The sequence below is a fragment of the Oxyura jamaicensis genome, chromosome 11, assembly GCF_011077185.1.
Source record: "Oxyura jamaicensis isolate SHBP4307 breed ruddy duck chromosome 11, BPBGC_Ojam_1.0, whole genome shotgun sequence".
NCBI classification, from domain to species: domain Eukaryota; kingdom Metazoa; phylum Chordata; class Aves; order Anseriformes; family Anatidae; genus Oxyura; species Oxyura jamaicensis.
Window position 1 is genome coordinate 9,963,275 of NC_048903.1, and position 15,986 is coordinate 9,979,260.

Below are 15,986 nucleotides of genomic sequence, written 5' to 3' on the forward strand. Positions count from 1 at the left end.
GGGGAGTGAGAGAGCGGTTGTGGTGTTCAGCTGCCTAGCACAGTAAAACCACCACCACACTATGGGATAAGTCTCAGCCTCTTTCATTCTAAAATCTAAACTTGAATATACTAAAAACATTTTGAGATAGTCTTTCTACAAATTTGGGGATTTCACTTCTGAAACTAACTGTAAAACGAAAGGTCAGCAAAAACTGAAATACAACTATTTCATAATCAAATCAAGTGTAACATAATTGCTATGTCAGTCATGGAATCAATATCCAATTTGTTATGCTAGAAACCAGCTTTAAGAAAGATCCTATCCATATGCTCTATAATTTACTGCTTCCCTCAGATTAACTCATTTGTGTAACTGAAATTTGTGTAACTGAAATTCAGTTAGATCTTAAAAAAAAAAAAAAAAGCTTATTAGTTTTGTAGAAATGAAATGTTTGAGATGATAAACAGCAAGAAGAGCTAAACAGCTTCACTGCTCAAATCCCAGTAGTCTCATAAAAATATTTTTAATCTGACTGCTTGCCATAGAAGGTACATGGCATCAAAATGTTCAGACTGAAGAAACATCAAAATGGTGCTTTGAAGCTTCCTGAGATATTCCTTTCTACCACAAATGAGTAACATCCCAAAACTGTAAACACCCACAGTTGTGCCAAATGCATACAGAACGTACATTTTCTTCCAACTTCACAGCATGAAACCCATTGCGGGTTAAAGAAAACATTTGCCAGATGATAGATGATGATTTCAGCTTAAGCCCTGCTTGAAGTATAACTGCTAAAATAATTCATAAAAGAAAAGGTAATAAAAATCGTAGAAGAAAAAGATCAACCAGGAATTACTTAGTACTTAGGGATGATCCAGAGAGAATTGATACTGCTAGTAGGGGACTAAGGCCACAGTTAAAATTAAAACAGACCATCCTCAGTTTCCAAGGATAAAAACCTTCAAGGTTTAAAATATACACATCACTAAAATCGGTTCATCCACTCTGTATGTTGATTTAAATGGGACAAATATAAGTGACCGCTGTTAACTATTGGGAAGGCATGCCAAACATCACCCTCAGTAAATCCTCTGGTTAAAAAAAATGAACGACGGGATTACATGGCTAATGCCTGTGGATTAAGTAAGGTCAAAGGAGCTTGAGATAACAGATGATTAGAGGGATGGGATTTTTCATGCACTTCCCCCAAGCATTAATGAAATAATAATGACTCCTTCTCAAATTAGATGTTAGCTCAATGTTAAAATATTAATATGCATATAAATCTAAGGTATTTTACCTTCTATCTACTGGGTAAAAACTTAAAACAGTATTATGCTTCAGTGAAGACTAAATAAAGTATTTGTGCCCTAATAATTGATATGGGATAAAAAATGAAATGCTCCAGAAAACATGAGCATAACCATCACTTCTTCCAGGAAAGGTTAACTGAAGAACATGGCTCAGGGTTGGATGAGCAGTGGGGTGAACAAGAGGAATGTGCTCATCAAGGACCACGTACCAAAAAAATTGCTCAGGAAGTCAAGCTCTGAAATTTAGGAATTCTGTTTAGCATCTGGTTGCTCAAACTTATGTACAAGTTTTCCTGGTGTTTCTCTTTGGTTTTGTTTGTATATTAACTACATATTTGTAAGGTACGAAAAATGTAAATACTGTTGGTTCATATTTTAATTTCAGATTAATGGCTTCAGCTCTCTTAAGATTACAACCCCATTCCTGTCCAGCATCTACACAAAGTAATTTAAGCTCTTAAGGCAGAGAAAATATTTCTCAGGGTAGAGAAAATATTTTATATAACTGTATGTACGCTGCTGCTGAAGTTGCAGAATTCAACTGCTAAGGAGCAGCAAGGACAGGCTGCTCTGCCTGTTGAAGGTAAACTAGGAGTACAGAGTGACAGCAAGGCAGGCAGGGAACTCAATGTCACTGAGCAAGAAGAGCCAAACAGGTCCTATGATGTAAATCTGCTTCATCACCAGACAAGTGTGCAGCAATGAGATGCATCTGAGGCCAAGCTGGAAAGCCAGTCAGCAAGGCAGCATCAGGGTCAGAAAGGTACACGGCCAGGTATAGCACATGGTGTCCTGGTGCAGCTGGGGAAGGGACCCCTGCTGCTTAAGCACAGCTCCTGAGACGTGGGGCAGAGGCCATGAACTATGAAATCTATCAGGCTTGACTGATCTGTGATTTATTTATTCCCTAACCTCTGCAAGATTTTAAGCCTGCCTTCTAAGAGTTCACATAAGGAACTCACCTGAAGTTGAACTACACAACAAGATGGTATCTCCTCCTCTGCAAGTACAGCAGAACTCATACAGTAAATTGGCACTTTGCACAATAGGTCCAGATTTCCTTTTGCTGCTTGGTATGGTATGGTATATTGCTTTGGTATATTGCTTCCAGAAAAGACATAAACTATGTTAAAAACTAAGTCTATAAAATATCAAGTATCCATGAAAAGATACTCAGTGAAGTCACCCTGAAAATTCACTTCTGTACTTCTTTAAATACCTTTTTTTTTTTTTTTTTTTTTTTTCCTCCGGGAGCTTTTGCAATCTTGCACACAGTCCTTATTTCAGTTTAATTGAAACTTCTAGTTCTGCTGGCCATCTTTCAGGAAAGGGGCATAGCATTCTAAATCTGTTTCAAATATCTATGTATTGTAACTCCTATAAAATGAGAAAGCAAGCATTCTGCAACTTGAGTTTTAAAGGTGTTAAGTCATTGTTAACCATTATCTGATCAAAACAATATGTTATTAATAAAGTCATATTTTTCGGTTTAGGCTCCTTTAAAGAAACTTATAATCACTAGCATCTAAAGAACACCATTTATACTGTGTGCAATTAATTGCACTCTACCTAGTCTCTCATTTCTACATATTCTGTAAAAATTATTTATATAATTGGTCCTACCAGTAATGTATCAAGATAGTGGAAAACACAATCTATTTACTAGAACTTCAAGACAGAGGAAAATAAAATAAAATAAAATAAAATAAAATAAAATAAAATAAAATAAAATAAAATAAAATAAAATAAAATAAAATAAAATAAAAATAAGTTAAAGTTTATTGGTGTGTTTTTTTTTTTTTTTAACTGGGTTAGCAAACCTTGCTTCAGAAAACACATCTCTGACATGACAGCATGACAAGCCTTGTTCCAGGCAATCTCAGACTTCAATATTCAGACTAGATGAGAGCGAAAACCGTCACAAAGGTGAGACTTGTCATAACCTGGGGCAAGGTTAACTACCACTTTTCTAACAACATCTTCTTGACCCTGACAGAGGGAGCTGTGGCATCAACAAAGACCTGAAACTTGAGCTCTATGACAGAGAGGGAGAAAAGCCCAGAAACATGCTCAGATTGACCCAATAGATATTGTCACTGCCTCTGAGTAATGACAGTCCTGTTGGCGTACAGCCTTACTCAGGATTGAGTAGTGAAGAGAGGACACAGCAAGCATCTGTGTTCTGGAAATTGGTCCATCAGCCTCCTGGTTAGCAGCCAAAGCTCAAGCCAGAGCATTGTGCAAGCACAGTAATCAGGGACTGACACCAATACGCTACAGTGATAGGCATAAATCAAACATGAACGAGAGCAAGATCTGAGAGCTGTTGCTCAGGACCTGAGTGAAGCAAGTTGGTGATCTTGTTCCACTTCACAAGGAGATACATCCGTGTCACTGAAACTGTCAGCGCTAATTAGAATCCCTGCAGGCATCCTCGCGGATTTAATAGGCACCAAGGAATGAACTGCCTCTTGCTCCTATGGCTTGCCCCTCAGTCAGAAAACCAAAAAGATGAGGGAAAGGAATATTGACGGAAGCTTTCCAAATCTTCTGCCTGTGCTGCTCTGTGATTAACAAAAGCTGTGGTTACGCAAAACAACAAAAAGACATGAAAGGATATTCACCATCCAGTGAACTTAAAGCATGCTTAAACTAAGCTGCATTTTGACAGGTGGAAAATATTAACCAAGACAATGCATTTTTTTTTTCTAAAAATAAGTTTTAAAAGTAACAGATCTAATCAGTCAGAGACAAAACAAATCAGCTATCCTATTTAACTTGAGTAAGCTCCCGTGAATGCTGATGGCAATTTAAATCAGAAGCATAACATTTCAATGGTGCACATGGGACTTGTCTGATATTTTGTTTTAAAAGAACTGTCACATAAATACAAAAGCACCAATGTTGCAAAAACTCACACTGTACCTGTGAGTCAGACATGCCTAGCTTCAGCACCGACTCAAATCTCAACTTCAGCTGCATGCTTCCAGGCAAATGTGCACAGGGTTGGGAAAGATTTTAGTGGAAGACAGGTGTAAGCAGTAGGGCATGCTTCACCTCAGCACGTGTATGACACAAGTAACACTCTTTGGTATTTAACTGTCTATAAATTTGCTGTATGCTGCTCATGAACGACAAAAAACTTTAAGAGCTGAAGCAGCGAATTTCCGATAACTGCCACGACACAGTTGCGAGTCCCTGCTCACCAAACTGTGGTCCTCGGCACCTTTAGCGCTACTGGCAGGAGGATCACGAGGCTGGTGACCAGGAGAGGGGCTGACCGCGGGGACGGGGACCGCGGGGACGGGGGCCCGGCACCCACCTTGCCGCTCCGGGCTGCGCCCCAGACGCTCTCCGCCGGCCGCCCCGGGGCCGTGCAGGCGGGCAGCCGGCCGCGCCGCGCCGCTCTCCGTCTCCACAGGCAGCACCGACTCCTCGACGGCCGGGGTCGCCAGCTCGAAGCGGCCCGGGGGGCGGCCGGGGCGGGTGTCCTCTGGCACCGGCGGTGACAGCGACAGCGGCGGGGCCCGGCGGCGGCGCTGAGGGCCGTCGGCGGGGCCGGGCGGCGGGGGCAGACGCTTGGCCTGCGGCAGCACCTCGAGCTCGAGCGGGGAGCTGAGCAGCGCCGGGCGGCCGCGGTCCCGCGCGTAGAGGCGCAGCGGGATGGGGGCGCGCAGGTGGAGCAGGGAGCGGACGAGCAGCACGCTCCCGCTACGCGGCACCACGAAGAAGTAAGTGCTCGCTGGGCGGACGGGCGAAGTAGCGCAGCTCGGCGTTGGCGTCCGCGTCCGCGTCCTCGGCGCGCGCCCGCCACACGGCGGAGCCGAGCGGCAGCGTCTCGTCCAGGCGGAGCCGCGCAGGGCGGGCGCCGACGAAGCGCGGGGCGTTGTCGTTGGCGTCCAGCACGCGGACGGTGAGGGCGGCCAGCGGCTCGGCGGGCGCGACGGGGCGGCGGACGCAGCGCAAGGCCAGGCGGAGGGCGTAGAGCGGGCGCGCCTCGCGGTCCAGCGGGCGACGGGTGCGCAGCCAGACGCGGGCGGTGCGGGTGTGCAGCGCCGCCTGGAAGTGCGCGTGGCCCTCGCCCAAGAGCTGCAGGCTCCAGCGGCGGCCCCGCACCTGGGCACACCACGGCTGGGCGCCCAGGCGCGTAAGGGGGACGCTGAGTCCCTGCACGCGTGTGCCCGCCGGGCGGTTCTCCGCCACGCGCCCGCCGAACGACGGCGTCCTCGGCGGGGCGGCGCGGGCAGAGCCCAGCGGCGGAGCGCAGCAGCAGGCAGCCGACCGCGCTCCGGGCCATACCGGCGGCCGGGCGAGCGCTGAGGCGCTGTGAGGCGCTGCCGGCAGCCGCGCGGGGACTGAGGGAGGAGGGAGGGCGGGGTGCGGCCCCGTGTCCGGTCGCCGCGCCCTCGGGGCCGGGCCGGCCGAGAGGCAGCGCCGCGGGACGGGGCTGGGCTTCCGCTGGCACCGTGCGGCGCCATCCTGCGGGCACGGCTCCGCGGGGTGCAGCAGGGAGCTGCCCGCTAGCCACAGCTCCCCCGAACGCAGCTTGTCCCGCCTCCATCCTTAATGAAGCTTATTTGGACAGCCTGAATCTGACTTTCATATGAATGAAAGTCCATAAGAAAGGACAGTAGGACAATACAGTCAACATTTGTCACGAATCAAGCCAACAAATAAGTGATTCATCGTGTGGGAATTTTACAATACATCCAATGCTATTATGAAAGAATGTGATTATATGATTACAATTAAAAAATAAAATAAAAGTTGAAGAAGAAGTTGTAGTCCTCCCCCCTTGCGTCATGTATGTGCTGGTAATGCAGCGTTTTATTGGTTTTGCTGTGCTCCAGCTCAAACACAGCTGCTTCATAAGAGCACAGATACTTTACCCAGAAAGAGAATGAACAATCTAAGGTATAAGCCTTTGGCCAAAAACCAAAAGCATTTATGCTTTAAATTCATGATAATGAAAAAAATATGTAATGTTTAAAAAAATAAGGCCATCTTAAGCGGTAAAAGTCACATGAATGACTTCTACCAGGTTCCAGAAACTATTGGCACTTCTGTAGCACAGCAAATCCATGGGTGAGAATCCTAAATCCTAAAGTAAAGAAATACTGCAAAAAGCTGAAAGTCAGGTGTGAACTCAAGCACTTTACAGATGTTGGACTTAAGCCCTGATTCACTTCTTACTGAATTCTCTAGGATACTCTCAAGGATTTTACAGGCTTCAGTATCAAACAATTATATGTATAATACAAGAAGTTTGAGTGTGCTCTGCAGATTTGATGGCACCATATGGATTATATTCCTTCAAAACATTTGCTGTATATTGTTTCAGGAATGCCAGAGTTGGAAAAAAAATGTAATACAAAATATATATATATATCAACATAAATGTAATGAAGAATGTTTTGCCTGTATTTTATCCCTGCCTTTTATAGTCTGAGATTGCACATCTCTGACTCACATGTCCATGTCATTCAATTTTCAGGACTATTCTCTTGTACTTTTGTATTTTTGCATACAAATCTTTGTAAACATGTGACCTCAACAGGGCACAATGTTTCTCAAGACTGGATTTATTGATTTAGAGCCCACTCCTGAAGCGCCTGTTCAGATTGCTGAGTTGCACATAATTCTTATTAGCCTTAATGTGTTTATAGAATGTGAGTTAGAAGAATGATTTTCTATGGCTTCCCTTTGGAATAGGCATGATGTGATCACACACATATCAACTAATTAGATGGTAACCACTTAGTTCAGAAATGACTAAACAAGGATTTCATCAAGCAAGGAATTCTAGATTATCTCCCAGTCAGAACTACTACACAGATTTTGCAGTGTTGTCATACATGTAGATATTTGATTTGATTTACAATTGCTTGAGGAAGGAGAATATTTTGTTTCTTAGCTTATTCATTTGTTGCCATTTGTTTGTTACTACTATTATATGGTGTAATTGTTAAGGATAATTATAAAGCTAATGTAAGCATTACTGAAAGAGAAGTATTATTTATTGAGATCAAAACCTTGTGAAAAAAATGTTTCTTGGGCCCTCCAATGTCTGAAATAAAGTCTTGCCTTCTGATGACATAAATTTTATCTCCCATAGAATTTGCTGATATTCATTTATATCAGTGAAATTTGACCTGATGTCTCAGGTAGGACAAAATAGTAGCCACAGAAAGTGGTTTAAAATTTAACTACCACAACAGAATCCTGTTTTTCACCTTTTAAGCTCTCATTGGCCAAGCAACAAAGCATAAAATTTCAACAATTATTTAGTTTAGAAGCATTCAATAGCCCAGTTATCACTGGAAAATTAAAGTAACTCAAAACAGTACATACAAAAAAAAATCCTAAAATATTTTTGTTTAATTATATACTAAATACTTACAGCTCCAAATATATTTATATTGTATAGAGAGATTATATGTGGTACGTATAACATATCTAATCTATGTTGTAGTACATAATTACAGCAATATGTAATTATATAGATTGTATATAGTAGTTAGCTATCTGTAACATTTATATTCTACACAGTATGTTTTATATCTAGTGTAGTTAACAACTACATAGCACTTACATACAATTTAAAATAACTCAGCCAGTTTTGAAAGACCTGTATCTATTCCTTCATGCTTCCACATTCACAACTGATCAGTTTACAGATGTATCGATATATAATCTCCAAGCTGATGAAAAATAAACTAGGCAACTGACTAGACAAAAATGAAATACAATTCAAAGCACTGGGTTGCATTTGCCTCCAAATTTTTTAAATGCCTCCAGAATTTTTAAAGCAAACCATACCTTCTTTTTTTGATTCCTGAAACTCATGTTGTAATTGACAATAACTACAATAACTTCTCAAAACATAAAAACTCATCAACTGCCAGCTCACACTAATAAACCCATTTAAAACAACTTATTAAGACATAACCTTTAAGTGTGTGAACAAACAATATGCAGCTAAACACCCAACACAAATATCTGTAAAGCTAGATGAAGTATTAGGATTACTGCAGCTTTCTCTGACTGAATCAAAGCATATGGTGGTATAATGGAGCATGAATTTACAGCAACAGAGATGTACGATGCACATTAAAGCTTCATCTGTGAAAATATAATGCACAGCAAAAAAAACAACGATTGTGGTTTTGCTTTATAGCGTAATGAGCAACAAATACTCTTTTGTAGAACTAGGGCTCCCTCTGCTGCTAATATGGAAGTAAAGACCAAAACCTAACTAAATCCACATGCTCCTGAAACAGACCCTGATTTTAAATTTAGCAATAGCAAAGTGTAAACACGACGGACAGGCTGCTATTTGGATAGATGCAAGGTTTAGGACTGACAGGCTCATGTTACCCGCATCGAACATGCAAGCATGGAAAGCTCCACTCAAGAAAAATTAATCCCACTCCATTAACTGTCTCTGCATTCACTGCAGCAGACAGTTAATTCACTCTTAATTAAAAGTATTAATGAAACAGGCCCTTGATACCTTTTGTTATTTTTTAAAACTAGACTAGAAATACTTGGTAATGTATTTCTATAGAAACCTCTATTTTTAGAAAATTGTGGCTTACCTATAAAAAAAGCAGCTTTTGCTGTTTAGGTTGTTTCTTTAGTTAAGTAAAATCTAAGTATGACTAAAAAAAATACAGCCTCTGAAAAGAATGTGTGAATGATCAACATCAGAAGGCATAATCTCAGATATCAAAGTTGAACTCAGTGATCCAACTCAGATTATTCTCCAATTCTATGATTCCATGACAGTTACTCATTTGATGTGACAGAAGCTGTCAAGGGAGTGTGTCTGCAACAACCACTTTGACTAGATACTAGAGTGACTTTGTACCAAAATGAATGTACCAGACTGATGAAGGCTGGCTCCTTTTGTCAGCTTCCTACACACTTGGTTTCTTTCCTGAGAGGGCCAGACCTCATAACTGAGGGGCAGGAAGCATTATCATTTCATTCTTTTGTAGTCCTAATTGCCAACCACAGATTGAACCAGAAAGGTGTGGTAAGAGCATGACAAGTTATTCCTTGGGGAGTCACAGCTGAACAGCTGATTGTGGAAGTAAGTCAAGGCAGTATGAGTGCGAAGCATAACCAAAGCACTGCCTCCTCCTCCTCCTCCTCCTCCTCCTCCTCCGCCGCCCCCCCCCCCCCCCCCCTTTTTTTTTTAGGAAAACAGATGAAGGTGCTGCTGAAGCACTATGATACTATTATCAAGATACTACTGTGGCAAGCTACACCAATACAGACAAACGGGCACACCAAAGCAGAATTGTTTCTACCTGCCCAATAGCAGCATACCTGGCGTAAGGTAAGCACCCCTCATGGAAGCGGAGCCACAGGGCAGGCTGGCCTGGTCTGGCCTAATTCAGGCTCCCTGAGCATTGATCAGCTGTGTCAGCCACTCTCGAAAAAAGAGCTGTAATTTCCCGCATGCTCTTCTCACACAACCACCACTGCTACAACGGCAGTCACGTTACAGAAACTGAACTGCATGCGGGTTCACCAGACGGACAGGTCTCAAGGAGATAAGCTCACTTACCAGGAGCTCGGGTAACGCTGCCCACGGCAACCTGCTAAAGGACCATCCCGCTGCCCAGCAGGAAAACTGTTCCCCCCCCCCCCCCCCGTGAGCTGCTCCGTCCAGCACGGAGCCTTCAATATCGGGACAAAGAACCATTTCAACGTGTGGGGGAGCGACGGGGAGCAACACCCTGACAGAAAAAGACCCCAGTGAGGGCTCATAGCCCCCAACACTATCACTCTTGCCGGGGCCGGGCGGCCTCCGACGTGGCCCCACACGGCTCCCCCAACCCCTCAGCGAAGCCCCGCGTTCGGCCTCGCGTTGGCAGCGGTGGCGCAGGCGCAGCGTTTGGTGCCCGCCCTCAGCCATGGCGGACGAGGAGCTGGAGGCGCTCCGGCAGCAGCGGCTGGCCGAGCTGCAGGCCAAGCATGGGGTAAGGCACGGCCGGGGGACCCTGCTCCCTGCCGCCGTGGGGTCTGTCCCGCCGCTGCCCTCTGCAAGGCGGGGACGGGCGCGGTGTCCCCCTGAGTGAAGGCTCCGGGCCCATGCCGGGTCAGGCGGCAGCGGCCTGGCGGTCCCTGCGCTGCGGCCTCGAGGTGCTGGCGGGGGGCCCCGGCCGCCTGGTGCTACTGCAGGGGGGAGCAGGAGGTCCCTGAGGGGCGCTGCCCGCCCTTCCAGGCCCCGCACACAATCTTTGCCCGCCTTTGTTCCCTCCACCTGCAGCGGCGTGGGTCCCTGCCGCCCGTCCTTTCAGTCACTTCTGTTTTGGGAGCTGAAGCATCTCAGATTTCCCGTTCTGTTCTCACGCTTTAAAGTATCACCCACCTGTAAAATTTGAGGTGCAGATGCAACGTTAGGTTCACTTTAATCTAGTTATTACTTCTGATTAGTTACCTGCCAATTTAGTCCTAAAATCCTCTGATAGGGTTGCGTCTTCTTCTGCATTGATAAATGCAAAGCATTGCATTGCATTTCTTGATAGGTTACTTTAAATGTTTTAATGTCTTTGTCTGTTTTCTGGGTTTCAGGGAAATTTATTGTCTTAGATCTAACCAGGAGGCCTTTTAATGTCCAAACCTAGAACAATCTGTGGCTAGACCCAGTAGCAGCAGTCACCACACTAGTTTGTATTACTGCTTTGTGAGGAAAGCAACAACTAGTGTGGCACATGTATTTGCTAGGGCAGTAGATTTTTATTTTTAGGATCTAGTTTGTGGTCAGGCAGGTTTGGCTGACATTGATCTCTGCTAAAATACCTAAACTTGCTGTCCTGTGTGGAATGTTCTTGAATTATCATAGTATTTTATTCTGATCTCATTCTTTAGGATTCTTCTGCTGATCCGTCGCAACAGGAAGCAAATCAGAGGTATAAATGGGAACTGTTGACTTTCAGTAGTGTCTTAAATCTAACAGTTTTGAATCTTTTCCTAACTTCTTTTTTAGCATTGTGTTTCTTTGGAATACTCATCTGAATTTTTTGATCTTGGAAAAACACCAACAAAGAAACAGAAATGTCAGAGATTTAAAAGGAGGGGGGGGGGGGGGGGGGGGTAAACTTTCATCTTTCCAGAGTAAAATTACATGTTTAAAGAGCCAGACTTTTGTGAGAAGTTGAGGTGAGAGCACATGGTCGTGGCTTGTATTAACTTAAATACCAAAAGTAAAATTCCAATTTTGTGAACACCTAGGCAAGTAAGTACATGAAGACTTACTGAAAACTGCTAAATAAATGATGAGGTTTAGTTCTGTCTTGGAGTTGCACAGACTACTTGTTATTCATGCTCTAACAAGCTACCTTAGGTGAAATTCTAGATGGAAATGAATTTAGAATCTTTACAAGGGGTAGCATGGCTTTCGTTTTTCTAGCAGGATGTAATAATCAACTTTAATAAGGTGTAAGTAGTAAACTCCATCTCAATTTCTTGCAAGATGCTGTCAGCTATATTGTAACTTTATTGCTGATGTATGTACAGCTCTCCATGACAGAAAATGGTATAGAAGAAACCATATAAATGTAGGGTTTGAAGGGACTTCAAAAAGTCACTTACATAAATGGAAAGTCTTCTGTAGATTTTATTGTATTGTGCATATTATTTTAGGTGTTTGAAATCCCACTTTTAATGTGTAGTTACTTTTTTGTTACAGGGAAGCAGAAATAAGAAATACTATTTTAGCTCAAGTTCTTGATCAAGCAGCACGTGCGAGATGTAAGTATCCAAGTAACTTTCTAATAAAGACTTCTCACCTAGTGTACTCAGTGCTGCTCAAATCAAGAACATACATGCCTGCATAGAGGCTAGAATAGAAAACGTTGTTGAGGTGGAAACCACTACAGCTTTTCAATTGGTGATACCAATGAGGGGGGTGGTTAACTGCTGTCTGAATGACATTAATCCAGTTTTTTTGAACTAATAGTAGGAACTTTAGTGATTCAAAAAAGAACAAGTATTGAAAGAAAAAAATATGTTAAAAATACAGCTATTTTTTTTATCTTTGTCTTATATTGAAGATTTGGTTTGATAGGGGAAGAGAGGGGAGCTAAAAGTGACAGAGAAGGACTGGGGGAACTTGTCACTGCTGACACTGTTAAAGATAGTAGGGAAGAACCTCTGAGTTGTCCCATAGGATTGTCTGAAGGCTCCTCAGAGAAAGTAATGATCCCATTACCCCATCCGGAATCTTCTTCTTGCATCCCTCCAGGGATAGCTGCACCTGCTGTTTAGGTCCCTAAAGTGCCTGTATACCAATGCACAGAGCATGGGCAATAAACAGGATGAGCTTGAGATCTGTGTTCGGTTGCAGGGCCACAATCTTGTTGCGATCACTGAGACATGGTGGGGCAGCTCACATGACTGGAACGCTGTCATGGAGGGCTACGTCCTTTTTGGGAAAGACAGGCTGGGGAAGGGAAGGGGTGGGGTTGCCCTTTATGTGAGGGAGCAGTTAGAGTGTACCCAGCTCTGCCTGGGGGAGGGTGAAGGACAGGTGGTTGTGGTTGAGAATTAAGGAGTGCGCTGGTATGGGGTACACTGTTGTGGGAGTGTACTACAGGTCACCAGATCAGGAGGAGGAGATCAGTGAGGCCTTCTGCAAGCAGCTGGTAGTAGCCTTACGATCCTGGGCACTGGTTCTCATGGGGGACTTCAATTATCCAGACATCTGTCATGGTAAACAACTCGGCCAGGCATGCACAGTCCAAACGGTTCCTACAATGTGTTGAAGATAATTTTCTGACACAGGTGGTGAAGGAGCCGATGAGGTGAGGGGTGCTTCTGGACCTTGTCCTTACCAAAAGTGATGGGCTTGTTAGGGATGTGAAGGTTGGGGTCAGCTTGGCATGCAGCGACCATGAGATGGTGGAGTTCAAGATGGAACTTGGTAGAAGAAGTAAGGCTAAAAGCAGGATTGCTACCCTGGACTTTCAGAGAGCCAACTTCGACCTCTTCCGGGACCTGCCTGGAGGTATCTCATGGGTTAGGTTGCTTGAAGGCAAGGGTGCTTGTGAAAGCTGGGCAACATGTAAACAGCACTTCTTCCATGCTTGGGATTGGTGCATCCCTAAGAGTAGGAAATCAGGAAGGGGGGCAGGAAACCTGTGTGGATGAGCAAGGAGCTCATCGACAAGATCAAAAGGAAGAGGAAGGTCTATGAAATGTGGGAAAAGGGCCTGTCCTCTTAGGAGGAGTATAGAAATGTCAGGGCCTGCAGGGACGTGATGAGGAAGGCTAAAGCCCACCTAGAGATGAGGCTTGCAAAAGACATAAAGAAAAATAAGAAGGTTTGTTTGTTTGTTTGTTTGTTTGTTTGAAGTATGTAAACAGTAAAAGGAAGATTAGGGATAATGTGGGTTCCTTGCTGAACAAGGGGTGTCCTGATAACGGGAGACGCCAAGAAGGCGGAGATACTGAATGCTTTCTTTGCTTCAGTCTTTGCTTCAAGGACTCCCCCCTGGGACTCCTCGACTCTGGAGGGAGGAGAAACGGTCTGGGAAATGGAGGGCTCCCCCCTGGTTGATGACAGAATGGTTCAGGAGCGTCTGAGTGGGCACAACGCAAACAAATCCATGGGTCCCGATGGGATGCATCCATGTGTGCCACTCTCTATCATCTTTGAAAGGTCCTGGAGAACAGGAGAGGTGCCTGAAGACTGGAGGATAGCCAATGTCACTCCGGTCTTCAAGAAGGGCAAGAAGGAGGATCTGGGAAACTACAGGCCAGTCAGTCTCACCTCTGTCCCTGGAAAGGTGTTGGAGCAGCTTGTTCTGGACGCCATCTCCAAGCAATTGGAAGAGAAGAACGTTATGAAGGGTAGACGGCATGGATTCACCAAGGGGAAGTCCTACTCGATCAACCTCGTTGCCTTCTGTGATGGCATCACCAGCTGGGTAGATGGGGGGAGAGCAGTGAATGTCATCTACCTCGACTTCAGCAAGGCTTTCAATACTGTCTCCCATGACATCCTGCTAGCAAAGCTGAGAAAGTGTGGGATAGATGAGTGGACAGCGAGGTGGGTTGAGAACTGGTTGACTGGCCGAGCTCAAAGGGCGCTGATCAGCGGAGCAGAGTCTGGCTGGAGGCCTGTGACTAGCAGTGTTCCCCAGAGGTCGGCGCTGGGTCCAGTCTTGTTCAACATCTTCATTGACGACCTTGACGAGGGAATAGTGTCTGCCCTTAGCAAGAACGCTGATGACACAAAGCTGGGAGGAGTGGCTGACACGCCCGAAGGCGAGACCTGGACTGGCTGGAGAGATGGGCAGGAAGAAACCAAATGAGGTTTAATAAGAGCAAGTGTAGAGTCCTGCACCTGGGAAGGAACAACCACATGTATCAGTACAGGCTGGGAGACGACCTGCTGGAGAGGAGCTCTGAGGAAAGGGATCTGGGGGTCCTGGTGGATGGCAGGTTGACCATGAGCCAGCAGTGTGCCCTGGTGGCCAAGAGGGCCAATGGGATCCTGGCGTGCATTAAAAGGAGTGTGGCCAGCAGGTCAAGGGAGGTGATCCTCCCCCTCTACTCTGCCCTGGTCAGGCCTCACCTGGAGTACTGTGTCCAGTTGTGGGCTCCCCGGTACAAAAAAGACAGGGATCTCCTGGAAAGAGTCCAGTGGAGGGCCACAAAGATGAGACGGGGCCTGGAGCATCTTCCCTATGAAGAAAGGCTGAGAGACCTGGGTCTGTTCAGCCTGGAGGAAAGAAGACTGAGAGGGGATCTCATCAATGTGTATAAATACCTGAGGTGTGGGAGACAGAGGCGTTTGGCCAACCTCTTTTCAGTGGTTTGTGGGGACAGGACAAGGGGTAAAGGCCACAAGATGGAGCACAGGAAGTTCCGCACCAACATGCGACAGAACTTCTTCACGGTGAGGGTGATGGAGCACTGGAACAGGCTGCCCAGGGAGGTTGTGGAGTCTCCTTCTTTGGAGATATTCAAGGCCTACCTGGGCAGCGTGCTCTAAGGAACCTGCTTTGGCAGGGGGGTTGGACCCGATGATCTTTCTAGGTCCCTTCCAACCCCTACAATTCTGTGTTTCTGTGATTTTGATTTATATTTCACTACCCTGGCATGAAGTCAGTTCCATAAGGACTTTTGTCACTTTGTAGTTACTAGGGAAGCTATTCAGGTATGAATGAATAGAGCCTGTTTTTATTGCAGTGAGCAATCTGGCACTTGTGAAACCAGACAAAGCAAAAGCAGTAGAGAATTACCTTATACAGACGGCAAGATATGGACAGCTACCTGGAAAGGTGAGTTATGGCTTTTTTTTTTTTTTTTTAATTTTCTCACATACATTCATTTTCAAACCTAATTCCCTCAAAAATGTTGAATGTTTTTAATATTTGCAAATTAACTGAAAAAAGGCAACTAAGAACTTCTGAAAGCTATTACAGAATGCTATCAAACACCTTTTACAAGAAGAGAAAGTGTAATTCATTTTTTTGTTACTCAACATCTCAGAATGCTTTTATATTACTTATTTTCTAGATAACAGATCAAGTTTTGATAGAAATACTTGAGAAAGCGAGTCAGCAAACAGAAAAGACAACAACAGTAAAGGTAAGATTAATTTCCTAAATACAATTTTAAATAGTTAAAAGGAGAGCTGAAAAACTGCATGTAGTGTACCATTTCAGT

The 15,986-nt window shown here is 44.7% G+C and overlaps 2 protein-coding genes across 4 annotated transcripts in view; one reads left to right on the top strand and one right to left on the bottom strand.

Annotated features, from left to right (window-relative positions):
- LOC118172872 (neural-cadherin-like) overlaps positions 1–10,224 on the bottom strand; it is a 73,031-nt gene extending 62,807 nt beyond the window's left edge. The window contains 3 exon segments of the mRNA XM_035337057.1: positions 4,621–5,029; positions 5,031–5,860; positions 10,146–10,224. Of these exon segments, the coding sequence (XP_035192948.1) occupies positions 4,621–5,029; positions 5,031–5,860; positions 10,146–10,224 (1,318 nt within the window).
- Positions 10,136–15,986, top strand: part of PDCD5 (programmed cell death 5) — a 49,476-nt gene continuing 43,625 nt past the window's right edge. For 2 of the 3 annotated variants that reach the window (XM_035336988.1, XM_035336987.1), the window contains exons 1-5: positions 10,136–10,288; positions 11,181–11,221; positions 12,001–12,062; positions 15,507–15,598; positions 15,837–15,908. In XM_035336988.1, the coding sequence (XP_035192879.1) occupies positions 10,223–10,288; positions 11,181–11,221; positions 12,001–12,062; positions 15,507–15,598; positions 15,837–15,908 (333 nt within the window). In that variant the 5' untranslated portion in view covers positions 10,136–10,222. The remainder of the gene's footprint in view (positions 10,289–11,180; positions 11,222–12,000; positions 12,063–15,506; positions 15,599–15,836; positions 15,909–15,986) is intronic. The other variant, XM_035336989.1, reaches the window with a different exon arrangement.